Source organism: Sturnus vulgaris, assembly GCF_052056855.1.
Source record: "Sturnus vulgaris isolate bStuVul1 chromosome 38 unlocalized genomic scaffold, bStuVul1.hap1 SUPER_38_unloc_1, whole genome shotgun sequence".
Taxonomy (NCBI): domain Eukaryota; kingdom Metazoa; phylum Chordata; class Aves; order Passeriformes; family Sturnidae; genus Sturnus; species Sturnus vulgaris.
Window position 1 is genome coordinate 333,816 of NW_028275902.1, and position 16,571 is coordinate 350,386.

The 16,571-nt window shown below is 53.9% G+C and overlaps 2 protein-coding genes and 2 long non-coding RNA genes across 4 annotated transcripts in view; all 4 read left to right on the plus strand.

Annotated features, from left to right (window-relative positions):
- The window catches only part of VARS2 (valyl-tRNA synthetase 2, mitochondrial), a 33,252-nt gene extending 32,388 nt beyond the window's left edge, over positions 1 to 864 (plus strand). The window contains 1 exon segment of the mRNA XM_088157459.1: positions 381 to 864. Within this exon segment, the coding sequence (XP_088013585.1) occupies positions 381 to 500 (120 nt within the window). The 3' untranslated portion in view covers positions 501 to 864.
- Positions 865 to 1,411: 547 nt separating this feature from the next.
- On the plus strand, positions 1,412 to 1,743 carry LOC148219537 (uncharacterized). The gene is made up of 2 exons (XR_015799732.1): positions 1,412 to 1,535; positions 1,645 to 1,743. It is a non-coding gene; the product is annotated as an uncharacterized LOC148219537 (long non-coding RNA).
- A 1,824-nt stretch (positions 1,744 to 3,567) lies between these two features.
- LOC148219538 (uncharacterized) lies at positions 3,568 to 6,867 on the plus strand. Its single transcript, XM_088157460.1, has 4 exons — positions 3,568 to 4,788; positions 4,844 to 5,006; positions 5,308 to 5,393; positions 6,232 to 6,867. Exons 1-4 carry the CDS (start codon positions 3,568 to 3,570, stop codon positions 6,304 to 6,306), a joined length of 1,545 nt encoding a protein of 514 aa, XP_088013586.1. The 3' UTR covers positions 6,307 to 6,867.
- A 2,048-nt stretch (positions 6,868 to 8,915) lies between these two features.
- On the plus strand, positions 8,916 to 11,266 carry LOC148219539 (uncharacterized). The gene is made up of 3 exons (XR_015799725.1): positions 8,916 to 8,989; positions 9,394 to 10,357; positions 11,094 to 11,266. It is a non-coding gene; the product is annotated as an uncharacterized LOC148219539 (long non-coding RNA).
- The last annotated feature ends 5,305 nt before the right edge of the window (positions 11,267 to 16,571 follow it).

A 16,571-nucleotide genomic window follows, 5' to 3' on the forward strand; every position in this document is an offset into this window, starting at 1 on the left:
GGGGGTGATTTGGGGGGTCCTGGGGGTGATTTGGGGGGTCCTGGGGGGGATTTTTGGGGTCTTGGGGGAAATTTGAGGCGCCCTGGGGGAACTTGGGGGAGGGGTTGGGGGAAAATTTTGGGGTTTTGGGGGGGATTTGGGGGGTTTGGGGTGGATTTTGAGGGGTCCAGGGGGGGGATTTGGGGTCCTGGGGGGATTTTTGGGGGGGTCCTGAGGGGCTCTGGGGGGTTTGGGGTGGGTTTTGGGGGGGGGTCCTGAGGATCCTGGGGTGGGTTTGGGAATCACTGGGGGGGTCTGGGGGGGATCTTTGGGTGAATTTGAAGAATTTTAGGGGGGGGGTCTCATCCCCCTTTCCCCTCCCCCCCCCCCCCCCCCCCCAGGCTCATTGGCACAACCCCGAGCTGGAGGCGCAGGTGGCCGCCATGTTGGAATGGTCAGGGGCCGTGCGGGGCCTGCGCGAAACCTTCCGGCTCGGGGGGGCCCGCCCGCCCCCCAGGTGAGCCCCTCCCCCCTCCCGGGGGTGGGGGTGGGACTACAAATCCCAGCGTGCTTTGGGGGAACCAACATGGCCGCTAACGGGAGGCGCGTGGCCCAGCGTGCTTTGCGAAATTCAATATGGCGGCCCCAAGGGAAACTACGAGTCCCAGCGTGCTTTGGGGGAAGCCAAAATGGCTGACCGGACATGGATTGCGAATCCCAGCGTGCTTTGGGGTAGCCAATATGGCCGCTAATGGGACATACCTGTCCCAGCATGCTTTGAGAAAAGCAATATGGCAGCTCCAAGGGAAACTACGACTCCCAGCATGCCTTGGGTCCGGTCAATATGGCCGCTGATGGGACACGCAGCTCCCAGCATGCTTTGCGGGGGAAAAAAAAAAAAATCAACATGGCGGCTACACGGAGGATTACAGTTCCCAGCATGCTTTGGGACCAGCCAAGATGGCTGCCAGGCCCTGGCAACTACAAATCCCAGCATGCTTTGGGGAGCATCCATCTCCCAGCATACCCCCTCCCTACCCAAGATGGCGTCCCCCAGGGCGGCCGCCATCTTGCCGCTCACGGGCGCAGCCATTTTGTGCTTCCCCTCCCCCCCAGTTCTGCTGCAGTGCCCGGATCCGGTTCGTGATTGGCTGGAGCCGCTCGGCTCCGCCTTCCAGACGCTCTCGGGGGCGGGGCCTGTTCAGCTCCTCCCCCCGGGGGCGGAGCCAGGCCCGGGCTGGGCCGGAGCTCCGGCGGCTTCCGGAACTTTCGTTCACCCTGCGCATCCAGGTGAGGCCTCCACCCCCCCCCCCCCCCGCCCCGAGCTCAGGTGGGGATTTCCGGGGTCCCACCCCCCTCCCTTGGGTGACGTTTTGATGACGTTTCGGTGACGTTTTGGTGACGTTTTGGTGACGTTTTTCCCTCCCCTCAGGGCCCTGGTGGATCCGGGGCCTACCCGGGCCCAGCTCCTCGCTCGCCTCACGAACCTCGAGCGGCGCCTCCGGAGCCTCGGGGGGCCCCGGGAGCCCCTCCCCAGCACCCCCCAGCACCACCAGGTCGGTTCATTAGCGTTAATTAGCGTTAATTAGGCCGCCAGGGGAGGCGGGGCGGCCTCGTTAGCGCCTTAATTGCTAATTAACCCTTTCCCCTCTCCCCCCCCCCCAGGCCGCCGTGCTCCGAGCGGAACTGGCCAGGCTCGAGCAGGCCCTGAAGGCCTTGGAGATCCCCGGGGAGGCCGGGGTTTAATTAAAATCATTAAAAGCTGACGTTAATGAGGTTTTGTGGCCTCGTTAAGGGGAGAGAGGGGGGGGTGGGGTTTGGGAGAGGGGGAGGGGCTCCGCTCAGGCCACGCCCCCTTTTGGATTTGGGCTCCTCGGTCCCGGCCGGAGCCGGAGCCGCTGAGGAGACAAAAAAAAAAAAAAAAAAAAAAAAAAATCCTCGAATTGGGGTCCCCTCCCCCCCCTCGGTGACGTCAGCGGGATTCCCCCGGGGGGGTCACCTGTGTCACCTGCGGCCACCTCAGGTATGGGGAAACCCCCCCCCTTTCGTGTCACCTGTGTGTCACCTGTGTGTCACCTGTGTTACCTGTGTGTCACCTGTGTCACATCCTGAGTGTCCTCAATGTCACCTGAGTGTCCCCAATGTCACCTGTGTCACTTCCTGAGTGTCACCTGTGTCACTTCAATGTCACGTGTGTCACCTGAGTGTCACCTGTGTGTCACCTGTGCCACTTCCTGAGTGTCCCCAATGTCACCTGAGTGTCCCCATTGTCACCTGAGTGTCATCTGTATGTCATTAATGTCACCTGAGTGTCACCTGTGTGTCACCTGTGCCACTTCCTGAGTGTCCCCAATGTCACCTGAGTGTCACCTGTGTCACCTGTGTGTCACCTTCAATGTCACCTGTGTCACCTGTCCTCAGTGATACCTGTCACCTGTGTGTCACCTGTGTCGCTTCCTGAGTGTCCCCAATGTCACCTGAGTGTCACCTGTGTGTCCCCTGTGTCCCCTATGACGTCATCCCCCCCTCCCCCCACTGACGTCCCCTCTGTTCCCCCCCCCCCTCCCCAGGTTCCCCCCCCCCCCCCCATGGCCGAGGGCGTCCCCTCCCCCCGTGTCCCCCCCGGGGAGGTGACAGAGCCCGAGCCCACCTGGGGACAGCGCGGGGGTGACACCGGGGTGACACCGGGGGTGACACCGACAGCGACAGCCCCGGGGCCGGCGGCATCGCCATCACTGTCACCGCGGCCTGGGACGACAACGGGGACATCACTGGGGGGATTGGGGACACTGGGGGGATTGGGGACATTGGGGACACTGGGGGGATTGGGGACATTGGGGACACTGGGGGGTTTGGGGGGTTTGGGACACTGAGGGGATTGGGGACATTGGGGACACTGGGGACACTGGGGGGATTGGGGACAGGGGGGACATTGGGGACATCAAAGCCATTGGGGACAATGGGGGGTTTGGGGACATTGGGGACAGGGGGGACATTGGGGACAGGGGGGACATTGGGGACCTCGGGGGGTTTGGGGACCTTGGGGACACTGAGGGGATTGGGGACATTGGGGACACTGGGGGGACTGGGGGGATTGGGGACAGGGGGGGACATTGGGGACATCAAAGCCATTGGGGACCTTGGGGGGTTTGGGGACATTGGGGTGTTTGGGGACCTCGGGGGCTTTGGGGACATCGGGGCCGTCGCTGTCACCACCGAGGGAGGTCAGGGCGATGTCCCCGCCCCGTGTGACAAGGACATTGGGGACGATGACGTCACAGTTTTAAGGGACATTGGGACAAGGACATCGGGGACAGGGGTGTCCCAAACTTTGGGGACAGGGGACAGTGGGGATGGGGACAGTGGGGACATCGATGTCACCTCCCTTGGGACACTGGGACACTGGGGACACTGGGGACATTGGGGACATTGGGGTCATTGGGGTCATTGGGGACATTGGGGACATTGGGGACACTGGGGTCACTGGGGACAGTGGGGGCGGGGCTGTCCCAGCTCTTGGGGACATCGCGGTCTCTGAGGCCAGGGACACAGGGGACAGTGATGTCACCGTCACCATTGGGGACAGTGATGTGTCGATCACCCCCAGGGGACTCTGGGGACATTGGGGACACTCAGGTCTCAGCCCAAAGGGACACTGGGGACAGTGACGTCACTGCCCTTGGGGACACTGGGGACAATGACGTCACTGCTGTTGGGGACATTGGTAACCTTGGGGGCAGTGACGTCACCGCTCTTGGTGACGTCACTGCCCTTGGTGACGTCACTGCCGTTGGGGACGTTGGGGACGGTGACGTCACTGCCATTCGGGACAGTGATGTCACCGTCCCAGAGGACGCTGGGGACAGGGACATCGGGGACAGTGACGTCACTGCTCCTGGTGATGTCACTGCCCTTGGGGATATCGGGGACAATGACGTCACCTCCCCGGGGGACATTGGTGACCTTGGGGACAGTGACGTCACTGCTCTTGGTGACGTCACTGCCCTTGGGGACATTGGGGACGGTGACGTCACTGCCCTTGGTGACGTCACTGTCACCTGCCGGGCCGGTGGCATCACCATCACCGTGGTGGCCCCGCCCCCGGAGGAGGAGGAGCCCAATGATGATGACGTCATCGTCTATGACGTTATCACTGCCGAAGTCACGGCGGCCGGGGAGGGCGGTGACGTCACAGAGGGGCGGGGCAGCCCCTCCCCTCCTCCGCCCGCTGGTGACGTCACTTCCTCCGTGCCGGGGGGTGCTATCATCGGTGGGGATGACGTCACTTCCCGTGCCCTGGAGGAAGCTCTCGCTGGTGACGTCATCGCCGTCAGTGACGTCATCGCTTCCCATCCCAAGAGCTACGTCGGCGATGACGTCACCGTCAATGGGCGTGACGTCAGCAATGACGTCACTGTCCCCCGTGAGGTCATCGTCCCTGGGTGTGACTTAATCGATGACGTCAGCGTCAGTCATGACGTCACCGATGACGTCACGGTTGAGAGCGAATTCCCACGAGACCTGGATGGCATCACCGATGACGTCATCACCCTGCACGGCCTCGGCGATGACGTCATCACCCCCGAGAGCGACCTCGCCGATGACGTCATAGAACACGGCTTCCCCCTTGACGTCTTCGCCTGGGGCGATGCCACGCCCCCGCTCCCCGGGGACGATGACGTCACGCCAGGAAATGACGTCATCGCCGACGCTGACGCGGGTGACGCTGATGTCGATGACGTCATCGCCCTCCCCCGCGTCCCTTCCCTTCCTGAGGATGACGCCATCGATGACGTCATCCTCGGGGGGGCACCTCCTCGATGACGTCATCCACCGCGACGGCCTCTTCGATGACGTCACCGAGGACGATGACGTCACCTTCCCCGTCCCGGGCTCCCTCCCCGCCGACGACGTCACCACCGCCGATGACGTCACTTCCTCCCTGCTGGGCGACGTCACCGGGGACCTCGACGGCGCCTGGGACGAGCTCGCCGATGACGTCATCACCGCCGACGACGTCATCACCCGCCGACGATGACATCACCCCCCTTCCTCCCCTCGGGCCGCCCCCCCGGCCCTGACGACGACGACGACGACGGCGGCGGTGACCTCACCGATGACGTCACCGACGACGTCACCCCGGGGGCGGAGCGGCCGCTGCTCAGCCCCGCCCCTTTCGGCCGCCGCCATGACGCCGCCGGTGACGTCACGGCGGCCCACGCCCCGGGAGGGCGGGGCAGGTGAGAGGGGGGGGCGGGGGTCACGTGGTCGGGGGTCACGTGGGCGTGTCCCGGCTCTGACCACGCCCCCTCCCCTCCCCCCCTCCAGGCTCCGCCCCTCCCCCCCCCGGTTGCCCCCTGCTCTTCCTCGCCCTCCTCTGCCTCCTGCTCGCCCTCCTGCTGCTGGCCGGCTCTGCGCGGTAATTAGCCGACTAATTAACTCATTAATTAGCTAATTAATCCATTAGCCGAGCGTTCATTAGCGGGGGGCGCTAATGAACTCCTTAGCGGGGCGCTAATTAACGGGGGAGGGGCGCTAATTAATGAAATGTTGTTGAGGGGGATGAAATTATCGGGGGAAGTAATTAATGGGGGGTGCTAATTAATGAGGAGGGCGCTAATTAATGGGGGGTCTAATTAACGGGGGAGGGCTCTAATTAATGGGCGGGCATGAATTAATGGGGCTGGTCCTAATTAATGGAGGAGCATTAATTAATGAGGGGTACTAATTAATGAGGAGGGCGCTAATTAACGGGGGAGGGCACTAATTAATGGGTGGGCATGAATTAACAGGGGCGACCTAATTAATGGGCTGCGCTAATTAACGAGAGGCAATAATTAATTATTGGGGGTGGGGTCATTAATTATGGGGGAGGGGCACTAATTAATAGAGGGGGAGGGGGGGGAAAATTCCCCAAATTCCTGGTGGGGAATTTTTAATTTTTTCATTTTTAATTTTTTAATTTTTAATTTTTAATTTTATAATTTTTTATTTTCAATTTTTTAATTTTTAATTTTAATTTTTTAATTTTCAATTTTTTAATTTTTAATTTTTAATTTTTAATTTTTTAATTTTAATTTTTTTAATATTTAATTTTTAATTTTTAATTTTTTTAATTTTTTAATTTTTTTTTAAAATTTTTTGGGGGGATTCCCGAATTTTTTGGGATTCCAGGGGGGGTCCTGGATTTTTTTGGGGGGGGGTCCCGGATTTTTTTGGGGGGGGTCCTGAGCCGCCCCTCCCCCCCCCCAGGCCGTGCATTACGTCAAGGTTTTCATCATCAGCTCGGCCGCGCTGGCGGTGCCGCCCCCAGAGGCCTTCCCGTGACCCCGAAATCGCCCCGAAATCACCCCAAAAATATCCCAAAATCACCCCAAAAATATCCCAAAATTATCCCAAAAATATCCACAAAATATCCACAAAAATACCCCAAAATCACCCCAAAAAACCGCTTAAAAAATAGCAAAAAATTCCCTCAAAATCACCCCAAAAATATCCCAAAAATATCCCAAAAAAATCCCCAAAATCACCCCAAAATATCCCAAAAATACCTAAAAATCACCCCCAAAATATCCCCAAAATATCCCCAAAATCACCCCAAAAAACCGCTAAAAAATACCAAAAATTCCCTCAAAATCACCCCAAAAACATCCCAAAAATATCCCAAAAAAATCCCCAAAATCACCCCAAAATATCCCCCAAAATACTAAAAATCACCCCAAAATTATCCCAAAAATAGCCCCCGAAAAACCCCAAAAAATCCCAAAAATAGCCCCCAAAAACCCCCAAAAATATCCCAAAAATATCCCCCCGAAAATACCCAAAATTCCCAAAAAATTACCCCCCGAAATATTCCAAAATCACCCCAAAAATATCCCAAAAATATCCCTTAAAATACCCCAAAATCACCCCAAAAATACCCTAAAAAGCCCCCCAAAATACTCTCAAAATCACCCCCAAAAATCCCAAAAATATCCCCAAAAAATCCCAAAAAATTCCCCAAAATCACATCAAAAATACCCCCCAAAATATCCCAGAATCACCCCAAAAAATACCCTAAAAAATATCCAAAAATACCCAAAAAATACCCGAAAAATACCCCAGAATCACCCCCAAATCATCCCCAAAATACCCCAAAAACATCCCCAAAAATACCCAAAAATATCCCCAAAATCACCCCAAAAATACCCGAAAAAATACGAAAAAATCCCTCAAAATGACCCCAAAAATATCCCAAAAAAATCCCCAAAAATATCCTAAAAATCACCCCCAAATCATCCTAAAAATACCCCAAAAATTCCACCAAAAATACGAAAAAATCCCCAAAAATATCCCAAAAAATCACCCCAAAATCCCCCCAAAAATACCCAAAAATCTCCCCAAAAATATCCCAAAATATCCCAAAATTACCCCAAAATTCCCCCAAAATTTCAATAAATCCAACGGGAAAAACCCAAATGTGTCCTGAGAGTTTCTGGGAGACCCCAAAATTCCCCAAAATTCCCCAAAATTCCCCAAAATTTCCCAAAATTCCCCAAAATTCCCCAAAATTTCCACAAAAATTTCCCAAAATTTCCACAAAATTTCCCCCAAATCCACAAAAATTTCCCCAAAATTCCCCAAAATTTCCCCCAAAATTCCCAAAATTATCCCAAAATTCCCCAAATCCCCCAAATTTCCCCAAAATTCTCGAAATTTCCCCCAAATTCCCCAAATTTTCCCTAAAATCCCCCAAATTTCCCCAATTTTTCCCCAAAATTCCCCAAAATCTCCACAAAATTTCCCCAAATTTCCCCCAAGTTTCCCCAAATCCCCAAATTCCCAAAATTCCCCCAAAATTCCCCCCAATTTGGGGCCATTTGGGGACATTTGGGGACATTTGGGGACATTTTGGGTCCATTTGGGGACATTTGGGGACATTTGGGGACAATTTGGGGACATTTTGGGGACATTTGGGGACATTTTGGGGACATTTGGGGACATTTGGGGACATTTGGGGACAATTTGGGGACATTTTGGGGACATTTGGGGACATTTTGGGGACATTTTTGGGACATTTGGGGACATTTGGGGCCATTTGGGGACATTTGGGGACATTTGGGGACATTTTGGGGACTTTTGGGGACATTTGGGGACATTTGGGCCATTGGTGGCCCTGCCCAGACTTGTCCCCACCTTTGGGGATTTTTTGTCACCAGCTCCGGGCCGGTGGCTCCGGACAAAGGAGCCGCTGTCACCAAGGTGTCCCCAAGGTGTCCCCAAGGTGTCCCCAAGGTGCCACCGGGAGGGGGGTGGGGACACCTCGAGGGGGGTTTGGGACATTTGGGGACATTTGGGGACATTTGGGGACATTTGGGGACATTTGGGGACAATTTTGGGACATTTGGGGACATTTTTGGGACATTTTTGGGACATTTGGGGACATTTTGGGGACATTTTGGGACTTTTTGGGGACATTTGGGGACATTTGGGGACATTTTGGGGCCATTTGGGGACATTTTTGGGACATTTGGGGACAATTTGGGGACATTTTTGGGAAATTTGGGACATTTTGGGGACATTTTGGGGCCATTTGGGGACATTTGGGGCCATTTGGGGACAATTTGGGGACATTTGGGGACAATTTGGGGACATTTGGGGACATTTGGGGACATTTGGGGACAATTTGGGGACATTTGGGCACATTTGGGGACATTTGGGGACATTTTGGGGACATTTGGTGCCATTTTTGGGACATTTGGGGACATTTTGGGGACATTTTGGTGCCATTTTTGGGACATTTGGGGACATTTTGGGGACCCTCGTCCCCCTTTGTCCCCCCTCCCCTCCCCCCCCCAGGTGCCAGCTCTGTCCCCTCCCCCTGTCCCCACCCGGGTGACGTCACTGTCCCCGAGCCCTGAAATTGGGGGACACTGGGGGGGGGGTGTGGGGGAGGGGGGCGGTGGCAGCGCCATGGAGGCGACATCGGGGACGCTGCTGGTGGCCCTGGGGACGCTGCTGCTGCTGGGGGGTGAGGGGGGGGGACAGCGGGGGGGGGGTTGGGGACATTTTGGGGGGATTTGGGGACATTTGGGGGGGATTTGGGGGGCATTGGGGAGAGATTTGGGGACATTTTGGGACATTTGGGGGAATTTGGGAACATTTGGGGACATTTTGAGGGAGATTTGGGGACACCGGGAGGGGTTTTGGGGACATTTGGGGTCATTTTGGGGACACTTGGGGACATTGAGGGGACATTGGGAGGGATTTGGGGACATTTTTGGGGGGGGTTGGGGATATTTTGGGGACATTGGGGGGGATTTAGGGGACATTTTTGGGGACATTTTGGGGACATTTTGGGGACATTTGGGGACATTCTGGGGCCACCGCCTCTGTCCCTGTCCCCCACCCCTGTCCCCTGTCCCCTCCCCCCAGGTCCCGCCACCCCCCTCCCTGTCCCCGAGCCTTGGGGACAAGCCGTGACGTCACTGCTGCGGTCCCTGCTGCCCTCGGCGACCCCGGGGGGACATTTGGGGACCCCCGGGGGACATTTGGGGACCCTCGGGGGACATTTGGGGACCCTCGGGGGACATTTGGGGACGAGGCCACCCCAAAGTCCCCTCGGGTGGTGGCTCCGAGATTTGGGGTCGTGGCTTCAGGGGGGGCGACCCTGGGGACGTCCCCGAGGGGAGGGGACAGAGGGGACAGGACCCCAAAATGGGGGGACAGGACCCCAAAATGGGGGGACGGGTCCCCAAATGTCACCCATGGGTGTCCCTGGGGAGGGGACAGGACCCCAAAATGGGGGGACACGTCACCAAGTGCCACCCCTGGGTGTCCCAGGGGAGGGGACAGGACCCCAAAATGGGGGGACGGGTCCCCAGATGCCACCCCTGGGTGTCCCTGGGGAGGGGACAGGACCCCAAAATGGGGGGACCGGACCCCAAATGTCACCCATGGGTGTCCCAGGACAGGGGACATTGGGGACATGTCCCCAAAATGAGGGGACAGGACCCCAAATGTCACCCGTGGGTGTCCCAGGACAAGGGACAGGACCCCAAAATGGGGGGACACGTCACCAAGTGCCACCCCTGGGTGTCCCAGGACAGGGGACATTTGGGACAGGACCCCAAATGTCACCCGTGGGTGTCCCGGGAGAGGGGACAGGACCCCAAAATGAGGGGACAGGACCCCAAAATGGGGGGACGGGTCCCCAAAAGGGGGGGCACAAGTCGCCAGGAGGACGGGCCCGGTGGCCCAGAGCAGGGGACACCGTTGGGGACATCGATGGGGGACACGATCCCAGGGCCACCCCCCCCGGCGGGAGAGGCCGAGGGTGGCGCCCCTTGGGGACATCGGGAGTCGCGACACGTCCGGGACAGCGAGAGCGAGAGCCGCGGTGAGGACACACCTGGGGACACACCTGGGGACACCTGGGGACACCTGGGGACACACCTGGGGATACCTGGGGACACCTGGGGACACCTGGGGACACCTGGGGACAACTGGGGACATTGGGGACACACCTGGGATACCTGGGGACACCTGGGGACACACCTGGGACACTTGGGGACACCTGGGGACACCTGGGGACACCTGGGGACACCTGGGGACACCTGGGGACACACCTGGGGACACACCTGGGGACACCTGGGGACATTGGGGACACACCTGGGGACACACCTGGGGATACCTGGGGACACCTGGGGACACACCTGGGGATACCTGGGGACAGCTGGGGACACCTGGGGACACCTGGGGACACCTGGGGACAACTGGGGACACACCTGGGGATACCTGGGGACAGCTGGGGACACACCTGGGGACACCTGGGGACACACCTGGGGACAGCTGGGGACACATCTGGGGACACCTGGGGATACCTGGGGATACCTGGGGACACCTGGGGACACCTGGGGACAGCTGGGGACACCTGGACACACCTGAGACACACCTGGGGACACCTGGGGACATTTGGGGACACCTTGAGGACACTTGGGGGACATCTGGGGACACCTGGGGACACACCTGGGGACACCTGGGGACACCTGGGGACACACCTGAGGACACACCTGGGGTGGCTTTTGGGGACATTCCGTGGCCAACTCTGTCCCCTCCCGGTGTCCCCTGCGCAGGTTGGGGACACTCGGAGGAGCCGCTCTAGCGCCGGGGGTGTCGCGATGTCGCCACCCCCGATGTCCCCGCCCTGTCGCGATATCGATGTCGATGTCACCGATGATGTCACCGCGTCCCTGTCGCGGTGTCCCCTCCCTGTCCCCTCCCTGTCCCCGTGTCCCCAATAAAGGTGAAGCAGCAGCGACCCCGCCCTTTGGGGACAATTTGGGGACAATTTGGGACATTTGGGGACAATTTGGGGACATTTGGGGACAATTCGGGACATTTGGGGACAATTTTGGGACAATTTTGGGGACATTTGGGGGCATTTTGGGACAACTGGGGAAATTTTGGGACAATTCGGGACAATTTTGGGACATTGTGGGGGATTTGGGGACATTTGGGGACATTTCGGGAATATCTGGGGACATTTGGAAAAATTTTGGGGACATTCTGGGACATTTGGGGACAATTTGGGGACAATTTGGGGACAATTTGGGGACATTTGGAAATTTGGGACAATTTGGGGACATTTGAGGACATTTTGGGGACCATTTGGGGCCATTTGGGGACATTTGGGGACATTTGGGGAGAATTTGGGGACATTTGGGGAGAATTTGGGGACATTTTGGGGACATTTTGGGAATATTTGGGGACATTTGGAAAAATTTTGGGGACATTCTGGGACATTTTGGGACAATTTGGGGACAATTTGAGGACATTTGGGGACATTTGGGGACATTTGGGGACATTTCGGGAATATTTGGGGACATTTGGAAAAATTTTGGGGACATTCTGGGACATTTTGGGACATTTTGGGACAATTTGGGGCCATTTGGGGACATTTTGGGGACATTTCGGGACATTTTGGGACAATTTGGGGACATTTGAGGACATTTTGGGGACATTTGGGGACAATTTGGGGACATTTCGGGACATTTTGGGACAATTTTGGGGACAATTTTGGGACATTTGGGGACAATTTGGGACATTTGGGGACATTTTGGGGACATTTGGGAACATTTTGGGGGAATTTGGGACAATTTTGGGGACAATTTTGGGACATTTGGGGACAATTTGGGGCAGTTTGGAACCTTTTGGGAAATTTGGGGAAATTTGGGGGAATTTTTGGGGAATTTTGGGGACATTTGGGGACATTTGGGGACACTGGTGGCATTTCCTGGGGAAATCCCCAGCTCGGCGGTGACGTCATTGCCAGCGCCGTTGCCGTGGTGACGAAAAAAAAAAAAATCCCCGAAAAATTCCTCCAAAAAACTCCCAAAATTCACCCAAAAATCGCCCCCAAAACGTCCCCAAATCCCCCCCGCGCGGGTTTTGGGTGTGAAAACCGAATTTTGGTGTTTTTTGGGATAATTTTGGGTATTTTGGGGGACTTTTTGGGACATTTTTGGGACATTTTTTGTCATTTTGGGGACATTTTTGGGTCATTTCTGGGCATTTTTAGGACATTTTGGGTCTTTTGGGGGTCATATTTGGGGTATTTGGGGTCATTTTTGGACATTTTGGGGTCATTTTTTGTCATTTTTGGACATTTTTGGGACATTTTGGGTCATTTTTGGGACTTTTTGAGCCATTTTTGGGTCATTTTTTGTCATTTTTGGGTCATTTTTTGTCATTTTTGGGACTTTTGGAGCCATTTTTGGGTCATTTTTGGACCTTTTTTGGGTCATTTTTGGTCATTTTTGGGCCATTTCGGGCCCCTCCCCCCCTCGGTCCTTGACCCCCCCCTCCCCCCCCACCCCTCCCCCACCCCCCCGTGACTTCCCGGACACCGCTGGGGGGGGGGGGGGGGAGGGGGTGATGACGTCACTTTTTAAACCCCTTCTGGACACTCGGACACTCGGACATTCGGACACTCGGACACTCGGACATTCGGAACTCGGACATTCGGACACTCGGACACTCGGACACTCGGACATTCGGACACTCGGACACTCGGACACTCGGACATTCGGACACTCGGACACTCGGACACTCGGACATTCGGACACTCGGACACTCGGACACTCGGACACATCGGACATTCGGACACTACGGACACTCGGACACTCGGCCATGGTCGGGGCTCTCCTGGCGCTGCTGTTCCTGAGCCCGGCCCTGGGTCCGTGAGTGACCCCTGAGACCCCAAAATTCACCCGAAATTCACCCGAAATTCACCCGAAATTCACCCGAAATTCACCGAAATTCACCCAAAATTCACCCGAAATTTGTCCAAAATTTACCCAAAATTTATCCAAAATTTATTCAAAATTTGCCCAAAATTTATCCAAAATTTACCCCAAAATCCACCCAAATCCACCCAAAATTCACCCCGAAATCCACCCCAAAATCCCCCCAAAATTCACCCAAAAACCCACCCCCGAAATCCACCCCAAAATCCACCCAAAATCCATCCAAAATTTACCCCAAATTCACCCCAAAATCCTCCCCAAAATCCCCGAGATCCACCCAAAATTCACCCAAAATTTCCCAAAATCCCCCCCAAAATCCACCCCAAAATTCCCCCAAAATCCTCCCAAAATTCCACCCAAAAAATCCCCAAAATCCCCCCAAAATTCCCAAAAATCTCCCCAAAATCCCCCCAAAATCCCCCAAAATCCCCCAAAATCCCCCCAAAACCCCAAAATCCCCCCAAAATCCCCCAAATCCCAAAAATCCCCCCAAAATCCCCAAAATCTCCCCAAAATTCCCAAAATTCCACCCAAAAATCCCAAAATCTCCCAAAATTCCCCCAAAATCCCCAAAATCCCCCGAAATCTACCCAAAAAATTCACCCAAAATTTCCCAAAATCCCCCTCAAAAATCACCCCAAATTCACCCCCAAAATCCTCCCAAAATTCCGCCCAAAAAATCCCCAAAATCTCCCAAAATTCCCCAAATTCCACCCAAAAAATCCCCAAAATCTCCAAAATCCCCCAAAATCCCCAAATCCCCAAAATTCCAAAAAAAATCCCCAAAACCCCCCCAAAATCCCCCAAATCCCCAAAAAATCCCCAAAAATCCCCCCAAAATCCCAAAAATCCCAAAATCCCCCCAAAACCCCCCAAAATCCCCCCTCCCCCCCCTCCTTCTAACTCTCCCCTCCCCCCACAGGTGTCCCCACCACCGCCCCTCCCCCCACCCCTCCCCCCTCCCCTCCCCTGTGACCCCGCCAGGCCCCGATTTTGGGGGCTGGGGGGAGCTGGTGGGGGAGGGGCGGTGCTGTTTTACCGCTGCCCCCCCGGGGCCGCCCCCTCCCCACCTCGGTTCGGCGCTGCGGCCCCGACGGGACCTGGGAACCCCTGCCCTGGGGGGGGGAGGGGCCCCCCCGGTGCCTCGGTGAGAATTTGGGGAGGGGGCGGTGGGGGATGGGGGGGATGGGGGGAGGGTTGGGGGGGTTTGGGGAATTTTTTGGGATTTTTTTGGCATTTTTTTTTTAATTTTGGGGGCTTTTTTGGGGATTTTTGGGAAATTTTTGGGATTTTTGGGGGATTTTTTGGGGATTTTTTGGGGGATTTTTTGGGGAATTTTGGGGGATTTTTGGGGATTTTGAGGGATTTTTTGGGGATTTTTTTGGATTTTTTTTTTATTGTTTGGGGATTTTTTTGGGATTTTTTTGGGATTTTTGGGGGATTTTTTGGGGATTTTTTGGGATTTTTTTGGGAAATTTTTTGGATTTTTTTTGGATTTTTTTTGGATTTTTCGGGGAATTTTTGGGGATTTTTTTGGGATTTTTGGGGAATTTTTGGGATTTTTTTTGGATTTTTTTTGGATTTTTGGGGATTTTTTGGGGATTTTTTGGGGAATTTTTGGGATTTTTTTTGGATTTTTTTTTTATTTTTGGGGATTTTTTTTGGGATTTTTGGTGATTTTTGGGGGATTTTTTGATTTTTGGGGGATTTTTTGGGACTTTTTGTGGGTATTTGTGAATTTTGGGGGGATTTTTGGGGTGTTTTAAGCGGATTTTGGGGTTTTTTCGGTGAATTTTTGGGTGATTTTTGGGTGTTTTTAGACGGATTTTTTTTGGTTTTTTCGTTATTTTTTCCGGATTTTTTCGGGATTTTTTCGGGATTTTTTCCCTGGATGGTTTTTACCCTTTCCTCTCCATCTTTAACCCTTTCCTCTCCTTTTTAACCCTTTCCTGCCCCCCCAGCCGTGTTCTGCCCCGCTCCGCTGGAGTTCGAGCACGGCTGGGGGGGGGCTCAGATCCCGATGGGAATTTGGGGATTTTTTGTGAATTTTTTTGTGAATTTTTTGTGAATTTTTTGTGGGTTTTTTTGTGAATTTTTTGTGAATTTTTGTGGGTTTTTTGTGAATTTTTTGTGAATTTTTTGTGAATTTTTGTGAATTTTTGTGAATTTTTTGTGGGTTTTTTGTGAATTTTTTGTGGATTTTTTTGTGAATTTTTTGTGGATTTTTGGGTGTTTTTAGGGGATTTTTGGGGGATATTTTGTGGGGATTTTTGTGGGGATTTTTTGTGAATTTTGGGGGTTTTTTTTGTGGATTTTTGAGGGACTTTTGGGGGTGTTTTTTTAGACGGATTTTTTGGGGATTTTTTGTGAATTTTTGGGCGATTTTTTGGGGATTTTTTGGGACTTTTTGTGGGTATTTTGTGAATTTTGGGGGGATTTTTTTGGGGTGTTTTTAAGCTGATTTTTGGGGTTTTTTCGGTGAATTTTTACTGATTTTTGGGGTTTTTTCGGTGAATTTTTGGGGCTTTTTTGGTGAATTTTTGGGGGATTTTTTTGGGATTTTTTTGGGGACTTTTTTGTGAATTTTTTGTGATTTTTTTGTGAATTTTTTGTGGATTTTTTTGTGAATTTTTTGTGGATTTTGGGTGTTTTTAGGGGATTTTTGGGGGATATTTTGTGGGATTTTTGTGGGGATTTTTGGGGATTTTGGGGGGCGATTTTTTTGGGGTCTTTTTGTGAATTTTGGGGGATTTTTTTGGATTTTTGGGGGGATTTTTTGGGACTTTTTGTGGGTATTTTGGGGGGGATTTTTTGGGGTGTTTTTAAGCTGATTTTTGGGGTTTTTTTGGTGATTTTTTCGGGGATTTTTTTGGGGTCTTTTGGTGAATTTTTGGTGATTTTTGGGGAGATTTTTTGTGGATTTTGGGGTGATTTTTGGGTGTTTTTAGACGGATTTTTTGGGTTTTTTTGGTGATTTTTGGGGGGATTTTTTCGGGATTTTTTTCGAGCCGATATTTTTAACCCTTTCCTCTCCATTTTTAACCCTTTCCTCTCCGTTTTTAACCCTTTCCTGCCCCCCCCCCCAGCCGTGTTCTGCCCCGCTCCGCTGGAGTTCGAGCACGGCTGGTTTTACCCCCGGGGGGGGCGACACCCCCCGGGTTCGCTGCTCCGTTACGGCTGCTCGGGGGGCTTCCACCCTCCGGGGACCCCCCGAGAGGCGCTGCGGGAATTCGGGGCGCTGGGAGGGGCCCGACCCCGTGTGCGACGATGGATGTGAGAGGGGGAGGGGATTTTGGGGGGGATTTA

Excerpts from the sequence above, each read along its gene's own strand:
- LOC148219538 (XM_088157460.1), top strand. The coding sequence starts at position 3,568 with ATGTGTCGATCACCCCCAGGGGACTCTGGGGACATTGGGGACACTCAG. Across the intron at positions 4,789-4,843 it reads ATGACGTCATCCTCGGGGGG|GACGATGACGTCACCTTCCC; the intron begins GCACCTCCTCGA and ends GACGTCACCGAG. Across the intron at positions 5,007-5,307 it reads CGCCGACGACGTCATCACCC|GCTCCGCCCCTCCCCCCCCC; the intron begins GCCGACGATGAC and ends CCCCCCCTCCAG.